Here is a 21991-nt window from a genome sequence, read left to right as displayed (position 1 = left end):
AATAGAATGAGCGCATTTTCATTATATCGTGTAGTAATGCGGAGAATGGTTATAACTATAACTGTGTCACTTTCCATTGCCCATCTGACAATTTTTTTTTAATTGGAATTTTCACCAATTTCTTGCTGGAAAGGCAAAAACTTTATATTGAATCTTAGCCTTAAGGATGTGTTACCTGAAAGGAATTTCATGCAATCGATTGTAATCCTCTCTGACGTCCCGCATGCCGTTCTTGAGCGCACAGGCGAGCAGAGCTCCTTCGGTGGGCTGCCCGTACAGCGCCTCGTCACGGAGAGTCGCGTTGTTGCATAGCACTCCCACCTGGGGAGGGAATACACATTTATTTATTGGTAGGTAATTCTAATGTAAGAAGAATTAATAATAAGATTTTAGTCACAACAACAAGTTTTGTTTGAAATAAAGGCTCTTTTTGTGAAAATGCTTGGCGATATTACTGAAAGAAATGACGCACAAATTAAGGTCAAAACAATTTGAAAATTAATGGTAGCTGAGTGGATCTACAATAATAAGGAAACGACAAAAGACTTGGTTACAGAATCGATGTATACCTACGATCGACTTTCATGTCGATACTACCTATACCTTATGATAAATTCATCACATCACTTACGTTTCACACACTTATCTATACTGCCTCTAAAAATACTGGTTTTTACAACTACAAATCAGACTAATCTCAAGGGAAAGCTAGTTTTCAATCAAAGCTAAAATGCCATACATCTAACATGGTATTGACAGCCATCCTAGCGACGTCTAGATCGCGTCCCTTGTACGCGCGTAACTGTATGTCGCCGCATGCGTTGTACCCGGTGCCCGTCACTTCGGGAATATGGCCGCCCAACGTCGATATAATTCACTGTCCCTTATTATAAACTATTCTAATAACAATAATTATGTAAATAGCTATTATATATACCTCTAACATAGTATTGACAGCCATCCTAGCGACGTCTAGATCGCGTCCCTTGTACGCGCGTAACTGTATGTCACCGCAAGCGTTGTACCCGGTACCCGTCACTTCAGCAATATGGCCGCCTGATGTAGATATTGTTGTCACTGTCATCTCGTTCTTTGTTAATGTTCCTGTTGACAAAATAAGGTTTAGAATTCATGTTAATATACCAAATGCGAAGTACTCGATCTGTCCATCGGTTAAGCTTTTAAGTTAAAACGGCTGATCCGATTGATATAATATTTTGCAGAGATGCTAAAACCTTGCAATTATTTAAATTAAATGGAAGAAGGTCCCTCAGAAATGGAATGAATAGGAACGTAAGTTTTTTGCTACTATTTTAAACGACTTTAAAAAGTGAGCACTCAGTTAGACTTGTAATCGCCGTCCCCAACGAATAATATCGTAACCAAAAACTTAAAATTTTACAGGAAAAATAAAAAACCGTTTTTTGCTTATAACTTCTTAACAGATTTACATAGCAACATCGTTGGTATATCAAAAAATGGCTTTTTTTTCTTAAATATTTATTTGTCATATAAATAAATATTGGATTTATTCTCATTAAGTTATAGCTAAAAATATATATTACCAGAAATGGAACACAATTTTGAACCATAATGCACAATACGATTTTATTCATGTAAATTGTTGACAATGACAACCTAAACAGCAATAGTCCATTGCGATTGTCTTGACTGTAAAGTAGCGATGTTCATTATAATGGTAACTTATTATTGCCATAGTATTCACTGGTCATAACAATCTATTGTGGTCACAGTAAACACGAATAATATGGTAACATGCTTTACCGAAATCAGTTTTATTTTTTCTACTTGAATAAGTTTGTAATAACGGTTTACTGAAATATTTAGAGTAAATATTTAGAGTAGAATACTATGGGTAAATTCATTACAAAATGTCTAACTCAAAAAGTAATAGCATGAATCACGTGAAAAAAATTCACAGGGTGTAATCGCACCTCTAGAACAATAATTCCCCATAAAAGCACTTCTATCGTAATAATCGATTACGATATTATTCGGTGGGGACAGCGTTATGTATGTGCGCAATTATCTGACTTAACCGGTTTTTAAGGTAAACCGTACGTCGTACATACATTGCTTCGATTTGCAGAAAAACAAATCACTCAAAAGGAATTAAATATGTAATTCCCACAAAACTCTGCCATTGAAACTGAAACTATTTGTATCGGAACAAGAATACACTTTCCGATTGAAACTGGAACTATTCGTAACGGAACAAGAATACAACATTACATAGTATTACATTTTCAAGTATACGGCCAACTCATCAATGCTAAGGTATCATTAAGTACCACTTACAATTAAGTGCCGTTTGAAGTTTAAAGGTCTTTACTAAGGTTTATGTCATGCATGAGTAAGTTTCCTCCTTTGGAAATAGATATAATTTCTTTTACAAAGACCACAACGTTAATAGGACAGTAAAACACCTTTTGCCTTACCTACCTATATTTCTATCAAACTAATTTCAGTTTCAAATTGTAAAGATGTAATCCACAATTAAAAATAAGCCCTTAACAGTTAAAAAGTTCAATCAAATCTAGACCCTATCACTAAGAAAATAGAGCATTAATTCCTACTAACCAGTCTTATCGCTGCAGATGACATTGACGCATCCAAGAGTCTCGACGGTGGGCAGTTTCTTCACGATCGCATTCCTCTTGGCCATACGCATCACGCCGAGAGCCAGGGTCACGGTCACCACGATCGGGAGACCTGGAAGACAATGTTTGTTTTTAGGAATGTTCTAGAATATACTAGAATGAATTTATTATTGGACAAGTGTGTCTAGATGTTCAGCCCATTTTAAGTGGTGCTCTTTTTCGAAAATGAACCTGCTTGTCTACGGGTACAAGAAAGACACTGTCATCAAACATGCTCATCACACAAATGTTAACATACCAGGAATCAAACACGGGACCCTCAGTTTGGCAGTCTGGCATGGTGACCATGGCACAGTGCCGGACTACAGAAATAAGATATATATATAGATATGTAAGCAGGAACGCTTACAAAGCTACCTTCACAGCAACATTACCTACAATTTCAAAAAAAATACCTACAACATATTCCACCCACCTTCAGGAATAGCAGCGACAGCCAAACTGACGCTGATTGTAAACATGTCCTGCAAAGCCTTGCCCTGCAGCCAGCCAGTCACCATGATGAACCCGATGATGCAGAAGGAGTACATGGACAGTTGAGCTCCGAGGGTATCCATGGATTTTTGTAGGGGAGTCTTTGGAGCTTCCTCCGCTTGCATCATTCGGAAGATATCGCCGAATTCTGAGCGCTCGCCTGTGCTTACTACAATGCCCTGTAAATAATGAATACTTTAAAACATTATGCTTTCATGTATTAAATCTTAAGACTTTTTTATTAATTGTAGGAAATTAGGCTTCTAGCCGATTGCTTTTAACAAAATAGATAAGAGGTTAACTTTTCCTTATTGTTTTTTAAATCGTAACAATTTACGCACTTCATCCCTCTTATTATAAAAACTGCCGCAAGTAGTGGTTTAAACCCGACTGAAGACGTCTTGGTTTGTTACGGTACTTACGATAGTCTTCACATCCTTATTACAAAACGTAGACTAAGAGAAGACTGTTTAGTACTTCGATTTGTCTATGGTTCAAATAATATCCACAGATTATAAGCAACAAATATTTAAATCATTCGTTCAATCGTTCCGAATTCTATGCGCAGTTCCTTTTTACATTATTTTGTTAAGTCTATTTTGATGAAAAATAAATAACTATGATAATAAAAAAAATATCTCTGCAGTTGAAAATATTACTTTTTATTATTTAAAGGTAATTTTATATTTCTAGTATCTTTTAACGATATACATATGATCCAATTATTCTCTTTTAAACAACTATCGAGTTTGCGCGTATAACGGAACGTCAGCGCGCGTTTCCGAGTTATGTTTTGTTTTTAGGTTAGAAATAATTTGGATTATTTTCATCCCGATTTAAATGATTAAATAAGACGTTGTGCATCTAATTAGAACCTCTTCAAAATTAAGTGCACAATAACTTACACACAGAATATCGTGTGCATTAAATTACCAAAAGAAAATGAAACATTTGAAACAACATAAAAGTAGAAAATTATATTTTATTCCGATGTCTATTTATACAGTCAAATGCACTGATACATGTTGGACACTGTTCTTCATCACACAATCTTGTTCCCTTTCTCATCTAGGCATTTTTCTACATTTTAGCAAGCTTCCAGTCTTTTACAAACATTGCATATTACTGGCAGAGATACGGCGTGCAAAACGCCAAAATAGTCTTGAATCTGTAAATAAACAATAGACTGTATGATAATCTGATATATTTTCGGAGTTTCATCAAAATCTATGTGGTAGTTTATGCGTGGAACATAAACAAACATCCATAATAAAAACTTTGACTCTTATACAATTAATTAGGATGTTTTGGCAACCTACTTGCACTGTAAAGGCTACTTACTTTATGGCGAGCCCAGTTGAGCATCATAGGATCAACCTGGATTATCATCATGCATTCAATTGACTATTATTTCGAAAAACGTAAATCGATATTTATATCGAAAATTGTCGTCAGGTAATTTGAAGAGATTTTGTCGATGACGCATTCTGTTGGGTCCCCGGACACTCTCAATAGTATTCTAACACATCCAAGTATTCCAAATCACACATATTTATATCCACTTTCGTTTTTTTCATCACAAAACAAATAACCTCAAAAGTAAATAATGTCGGAATTTGACGTTTGTCGACTAAGTACTGCAGTTAAACTAGGGGGCTCGATGGTTTATCTTTTGTACTGCAGATAGTAATAGGACTTGCGATAAACTGCGTTTTGTAATAACGTTTTTTCAAGGTCGTACTTAAAGGTGGATTAAAGGTAGTACAAAAGCCGATACTTATTTGATACCGCGTTTTATAATAAGAGGGCATACGTTCCAGCGTCTAAAATTAACTAGAACGACTAATAGAAGTCCTATCATGGTCAGAAGCCTCCAAATTAGAAGAGTGTTTATTTTAATTCTTATTTTTAATTTTCAATACAAATATCAAAAAAAAATTGAAATACGTCTTCGAAAAAAATACAAACCTTAGCATTACCACACCTAACCAAAGTCCCCATGAAGGCAATGTTATCCTTATTCACCCTCCCCGCAGCTGCCTTATTCGGGAGCACACTCTTAACAGCTGGCTCCGTTTCCCCAGTGAACGAGGACTCATCGATCGCCAGGTCTGTGGAGTCATAGAGCCTGAGGTCTGCGGGAACCCGGTCACCGATGTTCAGGTGGACTATGTCACCTGGTACCAGGTTTCGGGCCAGGAAATGTTCGAGGCTGCCTTCTCGGAGACTGTGGGAGAAATTAAATGTTAAGAATATTTTTGGGTTGGTTTGAGTTACGAGGGGCTGAGCATGTATGTACCAACTTATTATAAGATATTTAACAAGTACCGGCTTTAGAGCTAGATTTAAACCATAATGTCAAAAAAATATGGTTGGAGGGATTTAGAGACTGATTTGCTGATTTCACTAGTCAACAAAATTTTCCTTTTTTATTGCATCCAAGGTGAAACACATAAATTTTTGCAGATTATCTATCACAGAATTGAAGTCTAGAACACAGGATTGCTCTAGCAGTTCTAGTTTTGAAGAAAAACCAACCTAAAAATGCCTAAAAACGCTTTTTTAACGATATTTAAAGCCATTTTTCTACAGACACAATTTTTTTTTCGTATTTTCTAACTAAAGAATCATTTAGTACTGCTCTTCTCAATTCAAATCCAGTTTACATCAACTTAACTTTCAAATTATACATCATACTTTAAACTTATAAAATTAGGTAATCGTAGGCTTCCCTATCGATAGGGTAAATTAACCTATTTTGACTCTGATTACAGAGACACTGAAAGACGATGATTTTTTATAGAGCTTCTAATTGCATATATTGAGTCTTGAATTCCAATTACAAAGAGGGTCAAATCCTTTTATTTATTATTAGACATAAAAAGAAATAACTATCTTAACAATATTCTTCAAAACTAATCCACTTAATTCCAGCATCGAATGAACTTATAACCATCGCGAAACCAATAATAACAGGCCACAAACAATAACAGCCAATCAATAAAAACAATTAAGCTTAATCAGGCACTAGACGGCGCTATCTCCGTCCAATGTCAACGACTATCATTCATTAAGTATCAAGTATCAGTACCTAGTAATCAAGTAGATTCCTGGTAATAGGGGATTATCCGTTCTATTAGTTTATAGGGAAAAACTAATATATTTGAGTTTGTTAAGTTTTCTGAAGTCATAAAAGGAACGGAAAATTGTATGACCCTCGACACTGTTATGCGGTTATATTATTTTATTTCATCAAGGATGGTGTGAAATCGCGAGAAACAGTATTCTATAATAATCTATAGGTGATGTCCTCCGGCTATGAGGACATCACCTAGATGGCACATTCTCCGTGCAATGTCACCGACAGTCATTAATTAAGTACCTAGTAATCAGGCGGATTGTATGAGTTATCTATCTATATATATATATAAAAATGAAACCCGCTTTCCGTTGTAATGACACAACATGAAAACGGCTTGACCGATTTGGCAGAAAATTAGAGGGGAGGTAAGTTAGACCCGGGAGAAGGTTTTGTCACCATCCGGCTACGGGACGAGGGTGAAGCCGCGGGCGAGAGCTAGTAGAATATAAATTAGAGGATTATCCGTTTTATTAGTAAACAGAGAAAGATGGCATAATAAATGACGAATATAAAATTGACAAGTTTTTTAGAATAGATAAATTTTTGACCCTTGACACTGTTATGGGCTCAATTTCAAAAGGTTTCGTAATTTTTTGTCAAAGATGGAGTTAAACCGCGTGAAACAGTTAGTATTCTATAGATATCATAAGCAAGGGTGTGTTAAAATTCCTTTCCAACCCCTGACAGACCCTTCATATAGGAATTATTCAAATGTGTGATTTTCCCAGCCCCGCCCAAAAGGAGGAATTTCCATAAAACCGCACGTGCACATTCGGGGGCAAAATACCATATAGGTAATAATCCAAAGCATGGGTTATTTGTGCGACAAGGTTAGGTTTAAACAATTCAGTATTACTTATCGTGAAATCATAAAAATAACCGTGATGCAGTTAAAATTTCTAGGATGCTTTAAATATCAATAAAAAATGTAACGGAAAAATTCTAAACCACATTAATTTTAGTGCCCATAACATGAAACAATAAAACGTCATCAATAAACTTTATTTTTCGTTACGGAATTAAGGGGCACAATAAACCCCATACTTCAATTTGAAAGTCAACAGCGTTTATTTACATCAAGATAAAAGTGAGCATTTTATTTCGTCAACGTTTACATGGGACAGTATCCCCAAAAATCACCATTTCAGTATTCAATTCATCCTCTTTCACTTTAAACAAATCATTTCCAGTGACGTCACAAACTCTAACAGACTGTGAGTATCAAAAAGCCTTACCAATTACAAGATGGCGGCACCAGCTTATTCAACTCCTCGAGCGACTTCTCAGACCGATATTCCTGGACGAAGGCCACGGTCACCACGATCATGATGGCAACGGTGATGGAGATCGCGTCGTCGAACTGCCGCATGCATACGCTCACCACTGCTGAGCCTGTGGGCAAGAAAGAATAGGTCTTAGTAAGGCGTGTTAAGGTGGTAAATGCTGGTGAAGAGTTCAGTAATTTGTGGGATTAAAGGTTATCATCTTCTTAGAAAATAGGGCGCCAAAATGCGGGTGTTCAGGAGACGAGGAACGTTACTGTCTCCCCCCTTAAATACCTTCTTTGGAACCCACATGTCTCAAGAAACCTGAACGCCTCTTCAGTTCACTCGGAACTGATTGTTTTTGACCTATATAACGTATTTGATCTAAACGGGCGCCTGACCTGGCACCTCCGCTCATTTTCCTTCTTCCGTGCCTAATGTTCATAGACGCTCAATTCATTAAAAATGACTATTAAAAAAAAAAGAAATAAAATTCTCCCTAATGCCTATGAATCATCGACATATGCCGTCAGTCACAAGTACAGTAGGTAAAATGTATTGATCGTTATGATTTATAGATACAGTAGGTAATCTATTTTAAGAGGGCTATTTGTAAGCAATGCGTCATAATACACACTTGCACATAATGCAACTTGCTGCAATATCGTTCTCATATTCATTTAAAACTTATACATAGCAGGTAGTTCTTAACTTGATGCAAAAACTATATTTTCTTCTATAATTGACTAGGATACTATTTATAAATGCCTGCACCCTTAGTAGTTAATTTCTTTCCACTTCCAGGTGAGAACAACTTTCATACTCCAGTAGCCCATTAGTTCTTTAGTAGTGTCCTTCAGTCATACTACTTAATTATATAATACATCACAATTCAAATAAAATATACTTCCTATATATAACCCTAAAACCTATCTAAAACTTCACAATTGACACAAAAACCAGTAATAACCTATCTCTATAGTGAAAAACCACAGGTGCAAACATTAAAAGGTCGCATAGTCATTACTATTTCATGGTAACAATCGATTTATTGACTAGACAACTAGTTAGGTACAAGTAGTCTATACATATAATAAATCTGTAAAAAAACTGTGTCTGTACATTGAATATATTAAAAAAATAATAATTGGGTGGGGTTTAGAAACAGTAATGAAGCACAAATCCAAAAAAAAAATTCTGTCTGTATGTCTGTATGTCTGTATGTCTGTTTGTTTGTACACGCTAATCTTCGGAACTACTGGACGGATTTCAACGATTTTTTCTTTGTTGTATCAGTATTAAGCCTGGTCAACATATAGGCTATAATGTATCTTCGAAACTTGAAGACCTGATGCAGAACACCAACAGACCAACAAAACTATAAGAGATACAAAAATGATGCCATGGCAAAAATTGTTTCATGTGATGAGCATTTTCAGCTGAGATAATAAATTTTAAGATCTGGAACACCTGATGTGGAACCCCAAGAGCCCAGCTTCTCTGTACCATATACAGGTATGGCGTTTTAGCAAAAGTTGTTCAATTTGATAAGCACTTTCTATTGACTTATACAAATTGAAGATCTAAAACACCTGATGTGGAACTCCAGGGGCCCAGCTAGACTATAGCATATAGAACTATGACGTTTTAGCAAAAGTTATTCAATCTGATAAGCACTCTCTAAAACACCTGATGTGGAACTCCAGGAGCCCAGCTAGACTATAGCATATGAAGACATGACGTTTTAGCAAAAGTGGTTCAATCTGATAAGCACTCTCTATTGACGTATAAACATCGAAGATCTGGAACACCTGATGTGGAACTTCAAGAGCAATACTGCACTTGAAATGTATAGAAATGAATGTTATGAAATAGGTATGGTGAATCAAAAAAAGTAATTCGTCCGTCTTTTAGATAACCCTAAAATAATGGACACGTATTTTTCTTTTCTCTCTCTCACAAACAAATAATAACGAAGATGCAACAACGCTTGAATTTTGTGTTAAGTCACTGCTTAGTACAAATTTTACATATCTAGACGTGGCGTCACGAGCCCCCACTCTCCGACTTTGTTGCGTTATATCTCATTATTATTTTGTACTTATGTCTCTTCCATACCTCGGGACTACAGAGTTCCGAATTTTTGGGAGGCAAACGTGGGGCCGAAGCCAACACGCTGAAGCCCTTTTGAGACAACTTTTATTAAATGGTGACACAAAACCGACGATTATCCCTTTATACACTACTAGCTTTTGCCCACAACTTCGTTCGCGTGGAATAGTGACTACCAGCAGATTTTTGATTTGACCAATAGATGGCGCTATATGTCCGGAATAATTTTATTCTTATTTATTTTTTTGTAATAAAAACTATCCTATGTCCTTTCTCAAGTTTCAAACTATGTCTGTACCAAATTTCACACAAATCGGTTCAGTAGTTTAGGCGTGAAGAAAAGACAGACAGACAGACAGACAGACAGACAGACAGAGTTACTTTCGCATTTATAATATTAGTTTGGATAGAAATGAACCCAAGGACAATCCCCGGTGGACGTCGTTAAAAAAAAGACAATCCCCGGTTCTGTGCTAAACTATTGCTAACTATGGAGGAAACTACTTGGGCTATTGTGATGGGATGTTAGTGGATGACAATGTATTAGGTACATGCAAAAAAGGCAGGTGGAGACTCGCCACCTCACTTACTGGGCTCCCGGGAACCAGTCACTGAATAGCAACAAGAGGGCAACAGGGACATGAGCGGCTGAAGGGTAAGGATACCTCGGCGGACTTTAAACGCAGATTACGCGTTCCCTGTGCTTACCATGAGGCACCCACCCTCCGAGCAGGGCTACTAATAGTGCTCTAGCGACTCCACTCTGGACGGCCAAGCCAAACCAGAGGCGTGAGACCTACCCCCGTCATGGTTCACTCCGACCGGCCGGAGATGGGGGCAGTATACTCTCCCTGGAGAACTCAGTATATATAGCCCCGCGGGGTCGCTACTCCCCGTCATCAGCCTCAGATGTCCTGCGGTGCTTATATCTCATTATTATTGTCGTTATTATCTCAAGAGCCTTTGTCCCAATTATGTTAGGGTCGACTTCCAGTCACGATGCAACTGAGTACCAGTGTTTTACAAGGAGCGACTGCCTATCTGACCTCCACAACTCGGTTACCCGCTCAACCCAACACCCCTTGGTAAAACTGGTCAGACTTACTGGCTTCTGACTACCCATAACGACTGCCAAGAATGTTCAATGACAGCCGGAACCTACAGTTTAACATCCCCTCCAAATAACGGTCATTGGTATCCAAAATATACGTAGAAAGTACATACGAACTTAGAAAACTTGCATTGGCAGGCACTTGCCAGACCTGGAATCAAAGACGCACGCTCATATTTGAGAGATTGGTTCTCTACCCACTAAACCACCACGACTTCCACCAAGTCACCACGACTTTGTCATCTATTTAATGTTTTTTTGCGTAATAATACGTGTAATATTTTTGCCACACACAACTTAAATGCGGACTAATTAGAATCACTACTTTTATCCCTATGGTCACGTCTATTGCGGTTCAGTTCTCAGCGTTTTGTTTAGTCTGCTGTGCTTTTGCCGTTAAAGTACAAAAATGAAATATATGGAACGTTTCTAATGGTTATGCGTATTCCGTTGTTTTCAAGTCAACGGGCCCTTAAAATTCAATATCAGACAATTCAGATCTTTGATTTTGCTGACCCCGTAGTCGCTGGCATAAGGGACAGGATCCGCGTACGAAGTCGCGGGCAGAAGCTAGTAATGAATAATTTAGTAAGCTTAACTGTTTAGTTAGAACACCTGTATGGTTTGTTGTAATTAACATAATTAATGTTAATGTCACGACGGTTTCATGTAATAAGAATAGGTTGTACCGTGTAACCAAAAAGGTACGTTTTGAATGATTTCTTTTACATAGGTAGATGAAACTGTTTTCATTGAACTTGGCTTGAACTTGAATTGGCTTTCATTGAACATCTTTGGCAGTCGTTACGGGTAGTCAGAAGCCATTAAGTCTGACACCAGTCTTACCAAGGGGTATCGGGTTGCCCGGGTAACTGGGTTGAGGAAGTTAGATAGACAGTCGCTTCTTGTAACGCACTGGTACTCAGCTGAATCCGGTTAGACTGGAAGCCGACCCCAACATAGTTGGGAAAAGGCTCGGAGGATGATGATGATGAAATCGTTTTCAAAAAAACCTAACGTATCCTCCACATACTTCTCTGCCGAGGAATTTGTATCAGGTAAACAGCAACCGAGGGGGGGGGGGGATTACAAACCACTGACAAATGCAAGGCAATGGGTGTCCAATGGAAAGGAAAAGCCCGATGATGGTTGCGGTCTGGCTGTTGACCACAAAGCGCTTTTGTAAGATGCCTATGTTCAACTATGGCAGGCGATAGTTTAACATTACTTACTTCAATAATCTATGTGTTAATTTACTAACTGTATATGGAAGTTTGACATTATATTTACTTATATGAAGCTATTGAAAAATTCATATGGTATCTCTAATAAACAAATCCACAGATAACTCTACTCAATTCTTTGTAACCATATGTGACGCAAGAGGTGTGAAACAATATGGTCCCTATAGGGCACTGCTTAAACAAGTTGGATAGGTATTGAAATAGACAGATAGGTAATTGAAATCTGCCGTAATCGTCAGTTTTCAGTTACATTGAAATGGAAAAATAGCTTATTGAAATCCGCAGCCGTCATTTTTTTTTTTCAGTTACAGAGTACTTATTAAGCATGATAATCCATAAAAATAACTATACCCTACAGTTTAACCTTCAAAGGTAGGTATTATTTTGCGAACATTTGCGTTGACGTCCATTACAACGTCAATGACACAGCTATTTACCCAGTTTGATTGCAAACGAGTAATTGTACTTATTAATGGGCCCTGGCAACAATTGCAATGTGACCGAACACAACCACATAATTTTATGTGTTATTTTTGTGGCAAAACGTATCTAGCTATGCTACAGCATTTCTAGATGCAGCATTTTTAGATCAATACTTATAATAATATTACAAAGGTGTCGATTTGAAAAAATATTTAATTAGATATTTATGGAGAAAGGTTACTAGTTCCTACGGGACGCAGGGGAAACTAATTAAAAAAAATACATTAACTAACAATCATTTTCCTATTTGTGTCAACACAGGATTATTTTTGGTGGACAAGCAAGTGGAAATAAGTATACAGATAACAGCACTTGGTAGAATAAAAAAGAAGTCCTCGGTAGTAAAATCTGTTAGTCAAAATAAATTGTCACATCTAGTCAGCTACGTAAACATGTAAAAAAAGATAAAACACGTAAAAAAGCATAACAAACATCTTCGTGGCACAATTTCACGTGTATTTGCGGAAGATTACTCACGCTTAGCATGTAGATTATTTTGTTTACGACAAAATATTGCACAAATGAGCTAGACTATATGTCGACGTTCATGTTGAAAATACGATAATTTTACAACTTCTGAAGTAACCACGTGTAGTAATAATGATAAAGATTGATTTCTTAGTGGAATAAAGCAAATGCGCATTGATGCTCTGATAGTCTCTACATTTTACTCGACTGCCAAGAAGGGTGATTTAATTCTTAGTAAATACGAGGCAAGCATATTGGTATCGAAATGGTACAAATTCATGTTTTTCAGCAACATCCTTAATCATCTTTTCATATGCCATATTCCCTGTAATCCCTACCTTGTTCATGAGACTACAATAGTTGCAAAATATTGTATTTTATTCGTATACTTTCCTACACCAACTATAATTTTTATTGCGCAGGAAACGATAACATTGACGAAACGTTTCTGGGATTACCACAGTTATGCAAAATCAACAGTAGAATCCTACTGATAATAGCTAGGCCTGAGAGCTAAGTAAAACATTAAATATAAAACGCTAAGTACGTGACTCGGCAATCATATTTTACAAACAACTATTGTTAATATTAGTTGTCGATACTTGCCTAAGAAAAAAGACATGCCTGAAACAGACTGAAGTTAAGGCTACAAAAATTCGGAGCTGCGGGATTGTTCGCGCGAGTTACCGCGGCCCTGCTACATAAAAGGCCTACGACGGAACACGAGGGTTTTTAGTCAGTAAGAATCTGACACTCCCTCACCGCTGCTAACCCACAGCGGGAAGGGTCATTTAATGATTTTTGACGTCGTTTTAAAAAAAATATACCTATAAGAACCTATATAGTAACAGTGCAACTTAAACAAGTTATTCAGGCCACTACAAAATTAAGTTTTCGCTTTTCGGGCGTCGACTTACAAGCATAATAGTTATTGCCAGTTAATCCAATAATGTCAGCTTATAAAACCATGGAATTCTAATGATACCTACTCTTGTGATTTTTATTGAAGACATACAAATTCGTATTTGTTATCAACTAGGCTCTAGCTAGGCTAAAAGTTAATTAAAATAATAATTATAAATAATAGTAATTTAATTAAAATTTATTCAGGAGTATCGGCGTTTTAAAGCGTGACAGTCTAATACTTTCGCAATTATAATACTTGATTTTGTCCATTGACAACTTTTGCAGCAGTGAAGTTACCTTATAGCTTCATAAATAATAACGAAATTAACTGCATTTTCCTGTTATCGTTGTGAAGTTATTGATGTCATGCAGGTAACCAATAAAGTAATAAAAGGCCGCCACTGAAGGTTTAATTAATTTTAATATTGACTGGAGTGATTTCATGCACTTCAGTTGTAATGTATTCGTCAACAATAAAGTAACAGCTGGTTTCAATAAACACTGTTTATGTTAATGAGTGAATCAATGACACACAAGAAAATCAAGGTGCAGTGACTAATGTAAACTGTGAAAAGTTTGTAATAAATAAAAAATATTGATATTACATACCAAATATTGATATTAGTCTACTGAAAATCATTTCGTAGTCGTAAAAAAGAGTTCAACTAAAAAGATCCCACGTAAATATACAAAGAACACCTGTAATTAATTAGTTAATCAAACACTATGAAGAAAAGAAAACACTCTCTTTCTTTCCCAAGTAGCGTGAAGCACGCTATGTGCTTGTGTTACACGTTTTTGTCAGTACATTGTTGTACTAATATAAAAAGTTATCTATAAAACTATACAGATGATTATTTAGTACTGAAAGAAACCAAAATTATATCTAACTAGATGTTTTCCCGCGGTTCCACCCGCGTCCCGTGGGAACTACTGACCGTATCGGGATAAAATTTAAGAGTACCTTTCCGACAGTGAAAATAATTTATCATATCGGTTCAATATTTTCGGAGCCGTTAGAGTACGAACAAACAAACGAAAAAAATCCTCTTTTTTATATTAGTACAGATGATGTCCTTCAGAAAATATTCAGCGAAACCTTAGTTATTTCTTTTTTGTGTTTATTTCTTTAAATGTTTTCCTGTTTTTTACAATATGTATCGCTACATAAATTGTAAATAGTTTCCTTCTTGCGGAATAACGACCATATTTTTCCTTCTAAATAATATATATTTTTAAGAAAGATATTTCTTATGAAAGTAAAAGCCTACACTTAGAAGAAAACTGAGAGCCAAAGTAAATAAAACTATACTATGATACAAATATAGGAAGTAAACATTTCGTTAAGGGCTGACAGAGACGGATGGAAGGAAAAGTAATTTGTTGACCCTAATAAAATAGAACAAGAGAGCCTAAGATATGGGAGGACCATTCCTTAGACGTTATTAGAAAAGTAATTTAAGAAAAACTATTTTTTTAATGTCTTGTTACGTAGAATTTCAACAACCTTATCTGTTAGTTTGAATGTAAGAGGATAGCAATTTGGCATTAATTGAATGAGTCATGTTTCTATAGATTCTATAGATAGGTACTTAGATGAGTTATTCCGTAATCAAAAGAAGAAGGTTGCCATCAACATCAATTGTAAATAAGATGCTACGACGTTATTCAAAAACTATCTTAATAGATTTATAGCCACGTCTGTAATATCCAAAAAAAACGTAATAACACAATTATCACATACCTAACTAAAAAAACACCTTTAATTACCACCAACAACATTACCCAAACAAATACTCACATAATGAGTCTCCCATCTAACCGCTAATTCTTTCAACCGTGAATAGGCGCGCGCGCATAAAAACCGCGCCAAACAGGTTCGGTAACATCAGGTGCATGCGACAATGACCTCCCGTACCGCAAAATAACGAGTACTTGTTCACATGACGTGAATGTCAGTTGTGCAGTTATACGTAAGTAGTGTATTTTTGTGGTGAGAAATTTTTGGAGAGTTTGTGTGATTTACCTACATCTTCTCAAGTAGCCAACACCAATGAAGCAACTCATCCTTTAAATAATAAAGCTGTAGAGTAATTTTGCTTGAATACAAATTAATGGATTGATTGAAAAAAAGTTATTGCAGTATTAGATAGTCCTTTCATAAAGGAAGGCGATAGGCTAGACGTGTGTAGTAGTTCCCAGGGGATGTGGGTGAAACCATAGGCGGCTTGTTACTTGATATAGCGATAAAAGGGGAGTTAAATTCTTGTCAAAAAAACCTTTGCCTTAGTGAAGACTGAATAATGAGGATAGTATGTCGTAAACGTAAACGTAAGATTTCACATAAGACCTAAACCAAAGGAGCATAATTTTAAGAAAGGAAGAGGTCCAGAAGTTAATACAGAAGAAGGGAACTCTGCAAAAAATATTTGAAGGACCGGCAAATAAGAAGTGATGAAGGATACGCCAGTTGAGAAGTTAAACATAAAGAAACGATCAATTTAGACATTTCAAGAAAACAATCGATTGTTTGATTCTTGATGAACATTTCATCTCTATTTATTTAAAAACCTATTATCTTTAATCTCACTTTTATCTTTCCAAACGTGACTACACAATTTCAGTGAGACAACGTCTTAATTACAATTTACTTTCTCAGAACTTTCTAACATCATATTATTCTTATTTTCCCTCTGGTAGTTTTGGAATATTGAAATCTAAGTAACATTTTGGACTTACGATTCGGGTCTCCGTCCAAAGTACAATATTTTGACGTCAATTTCTACTTTTTTATTGGTAATGTTTTGGACTTTACACTTTAAATCTGGTTTTATAGGACTTTCCAATTTTAATAAACAAATATCTTTTCACATTCACAGGGAAAATAAACATTTGGAATATAATAAGCTATTTCGATATTCAGTCGATGATATTCTGCAAAAACTGACAAACAAATATACCTTTATCCATTCAAATCATACACGCAAGAGCTAATGCAAAAAAAATCTTCAAAGAAACATTTTTTTCTTACCCTGGCAAGTACAAATTGAGATAAATATCTGTACTCCAAGCCCAAAAAACCATCATTTTGCTTGCGGTTATAAATACATGACGTTGGAAGTGCGTCGCTGCATCCGCTGACGTGGTCAAACAGATTATTTTAATGTTCCTCTTATTTTTGGAACAGGTAATCTGTATTGCTGCGGTTTTTTTGTTTGTTGTTTTGGAAGCTTACAGTTTGAGTGAAACAAGATTTTGGTCAAGATTAAATACTGTGTGGAGGACAATGTGGTTTTAATGATACGGAGGGCTTGATGCAATATTTCTTCTGTTAGTGTTCTTACCTTATTTAAGTACCTTTGTACTATTTTATGTTATGTTTTTTGTGTATGAGGGCGTGGGTTCGATTCCAGGTCAGGCAAGTACCAATGCAACTTTTCTAAGTTTGTATGTACTTTCTAAGTATATCTTAGACACCAAATGACTGTGTTTCGGATGGCACGTTAAACTGTAGGTCCCGGCTGTCATTGAACATCCTTGGCAGTCGTTACGGGTAGTCAGAAGCCAGTAAGTCTGACACCAGTCTAATCAAGGGGTATCGGGTTGCCCGGGTAACTGGGTTGAGGAGGTCAGATAGGCAGTCGCTTCTTGTAAAGCACTGGTACTCAGCTGTATCCGGTTAGACTGGAAGCCTACCCCAACATAGTTTGGGAAAAAGGCTCGGAGGATGATGATGTACTATTTTATGTTACCTATTAGTTCTTCTGCCCTGTGTTTACTATGTGCATAAATGTTTAAATGAAATCAATAATTCAGCTTTTTTTCAGATCCGATATAATTAGACTCCAAAATCACTGATAAATACGACGAGTACAACAAAAAAATCCTGATCGAAAATAAAATTTTAATCAAAAATTTCCATCCCATTTCACACTTCAAAATTCGATCAGAATTCACTTAACCCTCGCAAAGGTCTGATAATACAAATCTGGAGCATAAATACCTCTCGACCCTTTGGGCTGGCCTCATTACGTCATCGAGAGGACCAGGGGCTCCTTAAACTGTCACCGGACACATATATGTTGGTTAATAAACATCAACCGTTGTACCTTCATAGTAGCATTGAGAGGGTTGGCAAAACTGTGTATCTGGATAGATATGTTCAAGTATCATCTTTTGTAATAATGAAATAGCTTCGTTATAAACTCAGGTATTTTTTTTGTAATGATAATGTTTTTGAACAATTTTTGGCTGAATACAATACGCATTTTAAATGAGATTTCTTTCGTTAAGCGCCAGAGCGGTGGACGGAGACAAAGTGTCATTTTCTTCACTGAAAACATTAAGCTCTTTTACTCATTTTCCCGTAAACCTATTTTATGATTGATAAATGAGTTGGTGAAAATGACCGTTCTTGATAATGCGCACCTTTGATACATGAAGCTAACATTCCTTCATGAAAATGGTTGGCATTGTTTAACCTGATCTATCAGAGACGAGGGTATGCTTACCGCTTGCTACCTTTCATAGGGTATACGAGATTCACTTACCCTTTTGACGCTGTCAGCCCTTATGTTGTTAAGGGTTGCCTCATCCCATAATAATGTAAGTACCTAAAGCTTAATCAAGATAGTTTTCATCATCTATCTATCATAGTGAAAGCATTATTGTGGCTTTGTAAGTTATAGTATTTTGAGTTATACCTACGATTCGCTTCGATACTTTAATGTTTTTAATGCAGTAGGTATTTAACTCACGCCTTTGTATTATTAAAGATACTTCAACTGGAATCATAAACCGTATCTCCATCTCAATGACGCAAATCATAACCTTTTTTATTTTTATTTTATTTTAATGTATGAACTACTAGCCGTTTTCCCGCGGTCTCACCCACTTCCCGTAGGAACTACTGCTGGTAAGGGGATAAAATATAGTATATATGTTACTCGCAGATAATGTAGCTTTCTAATGGTTCCAGAATTTTAAAATCGATCCAGTAGTTTTTGAGTTTATCCACTACAAACCAACAAAGTTTTCCTCTTTATAATATTAGTGTAGTTCTAAGTATATCAGAAATTTCTTCAAGCACTAAAAAGCTAAGTATCAACCCTAAAACATCAGGTGCAATTTCGTAGGATAATATTAAACTAAGTCAAGTCACAGGTGCTCTGAATACATTTACGTCTGGCTAAAAGCTTGGCTAAATCGTAACTGAAGCTTGTAAATGTTTGAACATTAGATCGATACCGTCAAATGAGAGTTTTCAAGTTTTCAAGTGATGATTTTATGATGATTACTTGGTACTTAGTGCTTGATTATGCCCGCGACTTCGGACGCATCCCGAAGGAAATGCGTCCTCGTCAATAGTCACCTTACTCTAGATGCTAGACCGCGGATTAGTCAGTTATGAGAGTGAAGGAATAGTAAGTGCACTTGTGTCTGCGCAAAAGCTTGTGCACTATAATATGTCCTGTGCATCTGGCTGTTCTCATATTAGGTGAACAAAGAGGCTCATTAATATGAGAACACAGCCGATAATCGGCCAGGAAACTTTTATTTTAATAGTACGGATAGATTTTACTAAGTGAGCTCAGATTGTCACAATGATTCTCCATATGGATGAAATCAATACCACATTAGCATGTGTTAATTATTCTTCATTCGCAGTTGCAATGTGATTCAATCCTATGAAACCATACAATGGTCTAGGTCTGGTTATATAACTTATAACACATTTTATATGACATTGGTAGTGGTCTGGCAATTGTGTGAATATGGCAATGGGCTATACACTTTTATTACTAGCTTCGTGCATTTGTGCTATAAAAATCCGATGCAATATAACCATGCAATTGTGGCATTAAAACAATACAATATGCATAATAGGAACGTTCTGGGTATATCTGCAGATTTAAAACTATTTTTTCAACTTTTCTGGAAAACAAAAAGTGGCCTGAATTTGGTTACTTTACTCATCATTTCAACGTGTGGACTTTCGATAGTTCAAAAATAGTTCTCGTACAATCGATACCCATATCCCAGTGGTCTCCTACCGATCGAAAATGTTCGGAGCAATACCCTGAAAACTGCATTGCGCCGCAATAAATCCTGCCATGAAATTTCCTATCGCATTTTGCATACTTCATTCCGGCAGCGTGGGGACAGTAATCCTTATATGAACCGAGGCAGCAGAATTGGTATTTGACATGACTGAAATTCATTTCGTTTTACTAACTGCGTTTTCACACTAGGGAATTATCCTCTCATTTATATATTATATACTATATTTCCCGCAGCGACAACGTGAAGATAGGATGACTGCCGAAATATAACATGACGCCTTGATCCGCGCGACAGAATTTTTGTAGTGTCGGGCGTAGTAGAGGCGCGTGCATACGCGCGACAAAATCGGCTAGTGTGAATCCGCTCTATCAAAATTTTCATCACGCTCTTGTATAGAGCATGTTTTTTTGTAGATATATAATAAAATATGCATACTGCTAAATTGTGATTTGACGCTTTAACGATATTAATGTATCTAAAGAACGTGATCATGAACCTATCACATAGAGCAATTTTATGTAATGTTTATTACAAGTTTAACTACAAACGCCCTTGAAGACTAAAGTTATTGACGTTTCTAAAGATAATTACTTATTTAATTGATGGCTTTTATTGCCCACTTATTTTCCACAAGCTATCATGAATATACATGTACATAGATACTCGTGACTAACGAAATGTACATTTTTATTTTCATGTAACGTTTTCAGTTTCCATAGTATCTACCTAACTTTACATAATTGTTTTTTTTTTTAATCATATTATATTTATTGGCACGAATTAAAGGCACTTTATTAAATACACGTGTGAACAATTTACAAGCACCTATTACGAAAACGACCTGATTTTATAAGGAAAAATTTTTCCAAATGCTCGAGACATGCATTCCTTTAATGAAAAAAGAAAATGTAAATTATTTATGAGTTCTCGTTTAATTAAAATATTTCTTTCGAATGCAAATGTTACAAACAAAAAATAGACGCCACTTTTAACTAAAATAGTCCCATTTTTTGCGCACTAAAACCTGTCTACACTTATCTACTCACATATCTAAGAAGGCTGCATATAAATCAAGTATTTTGTAGGACATAAGTCAATGAACTCCAAGAGGTATGTTCGAAAGCGCGAATGCCAAATTATGAGACTAAGAAAGTAGAAAGTTTGGTGCAACATGCATGCAGTCCTTTGAAGAATGTGGTATGCAAGCCAAAAGGGAAATAACACTTAACCATAAGAGGACATTGCAGCCAATCATCTCTTATATTATCACAAAATAGAGCATATACTCAAAGTGCTAACTGCTCTGAGGTTTTCGCAAATTCGCAATTAAAACTCTGGTCTTGGCATTCAAATGACTTCGGAATGCATGACCATCCAAGAAAATATTTTTTTTAACTAGAGGTCCTCCAATGTCAATCCTTAGCCAGTCAATGAGTATCCAAAAGCACTCTTCGTAAAAATGGTATAATATCTACATACATGCTTATTAACCTATCATCCCAAAAGTATATATGTATGTGTCATTTCATGACAAAAGGTACCTTATGGACTTTGGCGCTTAAGTCATTTGGAGATACAAATTCTACAATCTTGCTTAGACTAAAATAACATAATGTCGTAAGTGCCAACACCCATAAGGTACCTTTTACCGCGAACTGACACATATAGACTACCTACAGTATTATCTTTCGCGATTATTTCACTAGAGAAGATTATCAAGTCTATAGAATCTTTCGCTGCCTATCACTAGATCTTACGAATGCAACATCACTTGCTTGCAACGTTGACACAAATACTCCATAAGAGTGAAGTAATACAGGAAATGTGACTGCAAACGCACATATCTGATCTAAGTTAACTTGTGTTAACTAACACTAGATCGTCAACATATAATGATATAATAAATGAGAGTGCTAAAATGTTTTTGTGATACAATTTGACATGGAGACAGCGATGCTTTATTATTTAACGTTATTTTCGCAAACGTTTATTGTATCCTTATAACAATGGACATGAAACAAAAGCCATCAGATGTCTTGCGG

The 21991-nt window shown here is 36.1% G+C and overlaps 1 protein-coding gene across 4 annotated transcripts in view; it reads right to left on the bottom strand.

Annotated features, from left to right (window-relative positions):
• The window catches only part of LOC124635036 (calcium-transporting ATPase type 2C member 1), a 56064-nt gene that overhangs the window by 6878 nt on the left and 27195 nt on the right, over positions 1-21991 (bottom strand). For all 4 annotated transcript variants that reach the window (XM_047170792.1, XM_047170790.1, XM_047170791.1 and 1 more), the window contains 6 exons: positions 7533-7689; positions 5124-5382; positions 3097-3334; positions 2602-2733; positions 938-1104; positions 176-321 (listed from right to left, as the gene is read on the bottom strand). In XM_047170792.1, the coding sequence (XP_047026748.1) occupies positions 176-321; positions 938-1104; positions 2602-2733; positions 3097-3334; positions 5124-5382; positions 7533-7689 (1099 nt within the window). The remainder of the gene's footprint in view (positions 1-175; positions 322-937; positions 1105-2601; positions 2734-3096; positions 3335-5123; positions 5383-7532; positions 7690-21991) is intronic.

Source organism: Helicoverpa zea, chromosome 12 (assembly GCF_022581195.2).
Source record: "Helicoverpa zea isolate HzStark_Cry1AcR chromosome 12, ilHelZeax1.1, whole genome shotgun sequence".
Taxonomy (NCBI): Eukaryota; Metazoa; Arthropoda; class Insecta; order Lepidoptera; family Noctuidae; genus Helicoverpa; species Helicoverpa zea.
Note: the sequence above shows the minus strand (reverse complement) of the source record. Positions and strands in the feature narration are given on the sequence as shown.